We start from the raw sequence: 7,398 nt of genomic DNA on the forward strand, positions 1-7,398 counted from the left end.
TATATATATATATATATATATATATATATATATATATATATATATATATATATATATATATATATATATATATATATATATATATATATATATATATATATATATATATATATATATATATATATATATATATATATATATATATATATATATATATATATATATATATATATATATATATATATATGTCTTTAGTTATTCAGGTTTTCTCCCGCGTAGAATTCTAATTCTACGCGGGAGAAAACCCAAATAACTAAAGACCTACATACAAACACCCGCGAAAACCTCAGAAAACATATATATATATATATATGTATGTATGTATGTATGTATGTATGTATGTATGTGTATGTATATGTATCTTTGATAATTTTGAATATTGGAATCCCAGGTATGGACATTTAAAGTCAATCAGATAAAAATAAAGAGCTCTGGGATGTAAGGTAAAAGACTTTTTTTATTAATTGCTGAGCTTTCATTAACAACCTGTTAACATCACCAGAGCAAAGGGCTAAATGACAAGGGGGGAGTAAACGCATAAATTTACATAACAGTTAAACAACGGTTGTAGTGAGGCATGTGCACATAGCGTGCTTAAGAAGCTCTTTATGCCTTTAAGAGTGGTTTCATGTGGCCCGCGAAGCCATCCTGGAAACAGTGAGGGAACGGCCCCTGCTGCCTTGGCCCTGGCCCAGACCGGCCGGGAGCCAATGTACAATTTTGTGGTGGCCATCTATGCTAAAATGCATTCAGTCTTAGCTCCACAAGGCCGTCTGGAAACAGTGAGGAACCAGCCCCTGCTGCATCAGCCCCACCCCCTGGGTGCATGCTGGGGAGGTGTCACCCTTTGTGAGGAATGAAGAAATACACCATCGCCTGGAAGTGGCCAGCAAATGGCCCTCGCCTACTTCACATATTCGGCTTGATGGGCTCTGCCCTGGTCCCACCCCTTTCTGCCAGAGAGCTCAGATCTGTCCCACTCCTGCCCAGGCCCCCACAGGCACCCTTGACGCAAATGATGTAGAGCTGGCCACGCCCACCCAGTAGGACATCCCCCGAGGGTAACCGTAATGCTGATGCGGCCCTCAATGAAATTGAGTTTGACACCCCTGGTCTAGCCTCTTTTTAAAAATCTGCAGTGATGGAGCGCCCACAATTTCTGGGGGCAAGTTATTAAGGAAGTTTCTCCTTAATTCCAGGTTGCTTCTTTCTTTGATCAGTTTCCATCCATTGTTTCTTGTCCTGCCTGCTGGTGCTTTGGAAAATAAAGTGACCCCCTCCTCTTTGTGGCATCCTTTCAAATACTGGAATACTGCTATCATGTCCCCCCTTGTCCTTCCCTTCTCTAGACTAGCCAAACCCAAATCCTGTAACCATTCTTCATATGTTTTAGTCTCCAGGCCTTTAATCATCTTAGTTGCTCTTCTTTGTACTTTTTCCAAAGTCTCAACATCTTTTTTGTAATGTGGTGATCAAAACTGGATGCAGTATTCCAGGTATGGACTTACTAAGGCTTTATAAAGCAGTACTAATACTTCACGTGATTTTGATTCTATGCCACTGTTTATACAACCAAGGATTGTATCAGCTTTTTTGGCTGCTGCCTCACATTGCTGCATCATGTTTAAGTGATTGTCCACTAGGACTCCAAAGTCCCTCTTACAGTTACTGTTTTTGAGCCAGGTTGCACCTAATCTGTACTTGTACCTTTGGTTTTTCCTGCCCAGGTGTAAAACCTTGGTTTCCTCCACATTAAATTTCATTTTGTTGGATAGGGCCCATTGTTCAAGTATGTCAAGATCTTTTTGGATCCTAAGCTTGTCTTCTGGGGTCTTCCTGCTAGCTTAATGTCATCTGCAAATTTGATGAGTTCCCCTTCTATTCTCTCATTCAAGTCATTTATGATGATATTGAAGAGTACTGGGCCTAAGACAGAACCTTGTGGTACCCCACTGCTTTGTTGTTGTTAGTTGCAAAGTCGTGTCCGACCCATCGCGACCCCATAGACAACGTTCCTCCAGGCTTTCCTGTGCTCTACCATCTTCTGGAGTCCATTTAAGCTCATGCCTACTGCTTCAGTGATTCCATCCAGTCACCTCATTCTCTGTTGTCCCATTCTTCTATTGCCCTCAATCTTTCCCAGCATTAGGCTCTTCTCCAGTAAGTCCTTCCTCCTCATTAGGTGGCCAAAGTACTTGAATTTCAACTTCAGGATCTGGCCTTCTAAAGAGAAGTCAGGGTTGATCTCCTCTAGGACTGACCAGTTTGATCACCTTGCAGTCCAGGGGACTCGCAGGAGTCTTCTCCAGCACCATAGTTCAAAGGCCTCAATTCTTTGGCGCTCAGCCTTTCTTATGGTTCAACTTTCACAGCCATACATTGCAACTGGAAAACCATGGCCTTGACTATAGTACTTTTGTTGGTGGGGTGATGTCTCTGCTTTTTAGTATGCTGTCTAGATTTGCCATAGCTTTTCTCCCCAGGAGCAAGCGTCTTTTAATTTCTTGGCTGCAGTCCCCATCTGTGGTGATCTTGGAGCCCAGAAAGATAAAATCTGTCACTACCTCCATTTCTTCCCCATCTGTTTGCCAGGAATTGAGAGGGCCGGATGCCATGATCTTGGTTTTCTTAATGTTGAGTTTCAAGCCAACTTTTGCACTCTCCTTCTTCACCCGCATCAAGAGGCTCTTTAGTTCCTCTTCACTTTCTGCCATTAGAGTGGTATCATCTGCATATCTTAGGTTGTTGATATTTCTCCCGGTAATCTTAATTCCAACTTTTGATTCATCTAGCCCTGCCTTTCTCATGATGTGCTCTGCATATAAGTTAAATAGGCAGGGCGACAGAATACAGCCTTGCCAGACTCCTTTCCCAATTTTGAACCAATCAGTGGTTCCGTGTCCAGTTCTCACTGTTGCTTCTTGATCCGCATATAGGTTTCTCAAAAGACAAATAAGATGCTCTTGTACTCCCATCTCTTTTAAGAACTTGCCACAATTTGTTGTGATCCACACACTCAAAGGCTTTAGCATAGTCAATGAAGCAGAAGTAGATGTTTTTCTGGAACTTCGTATCTTTCTCCATAATCCAGCGTATGTTGGCAATTTGATCTCTAGTTCCTCTGCCTCTTTGAAATCCTGCCTATACTTCTGGAAGTTCTCAAATCACATACTGCTGGAGTCTAGCCTGTAGGATTTTAAGCATAACTTTACTTGCATGTGAAATGAGTGCAATGGTGCGATAGTTTGAACATTCCTTGGCATTGCCTTTCTTTGGAATTGGAATGTAAACTGACATTTTCCAATCCTGTGGCCACTGTTGAGTTTTCCAAATTTGCTGGCAAATTGAGTGTAGCACTTTTACTGCATCGTCTGTTAAGATTTTGAATAGCTCAGCTGGAATACTGTCACCTCCACTAGCTTTGTTGTTGCTCAGCTTTCCTAAGGCCCATTTCACTTCACATTCTAGGATGTCTGGCTCGAGGTCAGTGACCACCCCATCATGGTTAATAGGGACGCTAAGCTCATTCTTGTATAGTTCTTCTGTGTAATTTTGCCACCTCTTCTGAATCTCTTCTGCCTCTGTTAGGTCCCTTCCATTTTGGTCCTTTATCATGCCCATCTTTGCATGAAACGTTCCCTTCATATCTTCATAATGCAATAACATTAAAGATGACTTGTTGAGTTTGGTTTGTCATCCATCCATCTGGTGGTGCTCCCTGACCACAAGTGTTTTGTACTTATTCCTTTCCTCTCTGCCTTCTTGCCCTTTAGCTGCCTGGCCAATGCTGGGGTTTCTAGGTATGATGTTCTGATCTGGGCCCTTAGCCGCAGCTCAGCTGCTCTGCCATGTGCTCTCAGCTGCTGCTGTGAGCACTCCAGCTTGCTATTATACTTAGTTCTTAGAATAGGAATAGAATAGAATAGAATAGAATAGAAGCTGGAAGGGACCTTAGAGATCTTCTAGTCCAGCCCCCTGCTCAAGTAGGAGAACCTATACCATCTCAGACAAGTGACTGTCCAGTCTCTTCTTAAAAATCTCCAGTGATGGAATGCCCATGATTTCTGGGGGTAAGCTGTTCCACTGGTTTGTTTGTCCTCACTGTCAGGAAGTTTCTCCTTAATTCCAGGTTGCTTCTCTCTTTGATCAATTTCCAATCATTGTTTCTCGTCCTTCCCTCTGGTGCTTTGGAGAATAATGTGATCCCCTCTTCTTTGTGGCAGCTCCTCAAATACTGGAATATTGCTATCATGTCCCCCCTATTTTTTCTTTTCTTTAGACTAGCCAAACCCAAGTCCCGCAGCAGTTCTTCGTATGTTTTAGTCTCCAGGCCTTTGATCATCTTAGTTGCTCTTCTCTGAATTTTTTTCAAACTCTCATCATCTTTTTGGTGATATTGTGACCAATACTGACTGCAATATTTCAGTGGTCTTACTAGGGTTTTATAAAGTGGTACTAATGCCTCGTGTGATCTTGATTCTATGCCTGTTTATACAACCCAGGATTGTATTAGCTTTTTTGGCGGCTGCTGTACACTGCTGGCTCATGGTTAAGTGATCGTCCACTAGGACTCCAAGGTCTCTCTCACAATTACTGTTTTTAAACCAGGTCTTGCCCAATCTGTACTTGTACCTTTGATTTTTCCTGCCTAAATGTAAAACTTTGCTTTTCTCCACGTTGAAACTCATTTTGTTGGATAGGGCCCATTGTTCAAGTTTGTCAAGATTTTTTTAGATCCTAAGTTTGTCTTCTGGGGTGTTGGCTACTCCTGCCAGTTTAGTGTCATTTGCAAATTTGATGAGTTCCCCTTCAATTCCCTCATCTAAGTCATTTATGAAGATATTGAAGAGTACTGGGCCTAAGACGGAATCTTGTGGTACCTCACTGCTTATTTCTCTCCATGTGGATGTAGTGCCATTGAGGACTACTCATTGAGTTCGGCTTGCCAGCCTGCTACAGATCCATCTGGTGGTGAAGATGTCTATTCCACCTTTTTCTAGCTTACCAAGGAGTAGGTTGTGGTCTACTTTATCAAATGCCTTACTGAAGTCTAAGTATACTATGTCCACAGTATTTTGCTGGTCTATTAGTTTAGTCACTTTGTCGAAGAATGAAATAAGATTGGTTTGACATGATCGTTTTTTAACAAACCCATACTAGTTATAATTTTGTCTGCTGCTAGTTGTTCTCAGATCTGTTTTCTGATTATCTTTTCTAGAATCTTCCCAGGTATTGATGTTAAACTGATTGGTCTGTAGTTTCCTGGGCCCATTTTTTTCCCTTTCTTGAAGATGGGAACCACATCAGCCCTTTTCCAATCCTCAGGTACTTCCCCGGTGCTCCAGGAGTTTTGAAAGATGTGGTGCAATGATTCTGAGATAACATCTGCCAGCTCCTTCAGAACTCTGGGATGTAATCTGTCAGGCCCCGGTGATTTATATTCGTCAAGGTCGAATAGGTGTTCTCTTACCATTTTCTTGCTTATTTTAATTTTTGTTTCTAATTTATCTTTTGCAGTGGTTTTTTTGGTATGTTGGGCTACACTTTCTTTTTGTGTGAAGACTGATGCAAAGTATGAGTTAAGCAGAGAGAAAGAGAAATAGTTGTTAGTGAATTTTGCCCCATTTTTCTTGCTGTGATTCACAGTTAAGTGAATCACTGCAGTTGCTAGTTAGTAACACAGTTGTTAAGTGGATCTATCTTCCCCATTGACTCCGCTTGTAAGAAGGTCACAAACGGTGATTATCTGACCCCAGGACACTGCAACTGTCATAAATATGAGTCGCCAAGTGTTTGAATTTTGATCATGGGGATGTTGCAAAAGGCTTAAGTGTGAAAAATGGTGATAAGTCATTTTTTTTCAGTGCCGTTGTAACTTTGAATGATCACTAAAAGAACTATTGTAAGTCAAGGACCATCTGTACTGGATAGCCTGAACATCTTCTATAACAATTTCTAATTACTCATTTTTTTTTCAACTTTAGAGTTCAAAGAACTGGAGACAATGCAATTGCTGAATACTATAGTGTAGCTCCACTTATGACTGAGAAGATAGCAGGGGTTCAACACATCCACCAGACGGTCACACTATACCCAAATTACATGCTTTTTGCTCTTGGAAATATATTGCTTTCCAGTTATAAAGTAAAAAAAATACTTCACAGAATATAGATCTTGGCAGATTTAGATACTGAAAGCAAGCAGACTTAAGTTTAATGGAAAAATACAAACAATACAAGCGTAATCCAAGCATACATTCTTTTATGAATACTTACTATTTCTCTGAAGTCACTGTGTAATGATTCCTCAGCAAAAATATGAAACTGAAGACTTTTGATGCTGAAAATAATAGCTGATTTCAACATAGTAACAGTTTCCTCCAATCTTTCACCACAGGCTACCACCGCCAAATGCATCCTCTCAGAAAGCTGAGGCTTTGGAAAATCATATCTGATGCAAAAAATACAATAAACATTTCCATGGAGACAATATTAAATGTAAATATTCTATATTACATTTGAAACAAAGATTCTTTGTTCAAGTTAGTCATTAATGTTACTTAACCTTATCACAATTTGAGAAAAAGTAGTTATGACAACCAAGAGAATGACAGAGATGTATTTCCTGTTATTAAAGTTTTCAAGTCATTTTTTTGTAGTTTTAATTCTAAATATACTATAAAAAATATATTTTCTTACCTTATCTGCTCATAAACTTTAATTTAAAAAAGCAACTCATTTTTGTCAAAGAATGTTTTAATAAACACATTTGGTTGAGAATGCAGCCCACTTTTCCATCTTACAACAAATTTTAATATTTTCTTATATTAGCTTTTATTACTATGTTCTTTATAGCCTATACCTAACAATCTCATTTCCTGCTCCTAACATAAATGCTTTGCTATAAATAAAGCAAGAAGCAAAAGTAAAATCAACTGCAATACTAATAGCCAGAAAAAAATTGTCAATGTACACACTGTAGACACATGAATCTTTTGTAATATCCGTATCAAAATAAATTCCAATAAAAATCAAAATGTTTCAGACAATAGATTATTAACCTTAAGATGTAAATAGTAAATATATAATTAGGTGTTATTAAATTGAGTAGATATATCAATTGAAAGGTAGTCAAATTCCAGTACCAAAATTTCACTAGTATATGAATACTATAAGAAACTATAAGAAACTACTATAAGAAACTACTATGCCTCACTCATCGCGTCATCAGATAATCGCCCGGCCGCCCTCTTCAGGGTAACCCGCTCTCTCCTCCAATTGGAGGGGGGGGGACCCCCTGGAGGGGAGGGCAGAGGATTTTGCGCAGTATCTGTATGACAAAGTCGCTCGGATTCGGGAAGGCTTGGACTCCGACTGGTTGGCCCAGGGGGAGGAGACG

At 39.8% G+C, this 7,398-nt stretch overlaps 1 protein-coding gene across 1 annotated transcript in view; it reads right to left on the minus strand.

Moving 5' to 3' along the window:
- GXYLT1 (glucoside xylosyltransferase 1) overlaps nt 1-6,446 on the minus strand; it is a 33,238-nt gene extending 26,792 nt beyond the window's left edge. The window contains exon 1 of the mRNA XM_015831685.1: nt 6,276-6,446. Within this exon, the coding sequence (XP_015687171.1) occupies nt 6,276-6,416 (141 nt within the window). The 5' untranslated portion in view covers nt 6,417-6,446. The remainder of the gene's footprint in view (nt 1-6,275) is intronic.
- Nucleotides 6,447-7,398: the final 952 nt, after the last annotated feature.

Source organism: Protobothrops mucrosquamatus, unplaced genomic scaffold (assembly GCF_001527695.2).
Source record: "Protobothrops mucrosquamatus isolate PMUCROS unplaced genomic scaffold, P.Mucros_1.0 scaffold_274, whole genome shotgun sequence".
In the NCBI taxonomy this organism is placed as follows: Eukaryota; Metazoa; Chordata; class Lepidosauria; order Squamata; family Viperidae; genus Protobothrops; species Protobothrops mucrosquamatus.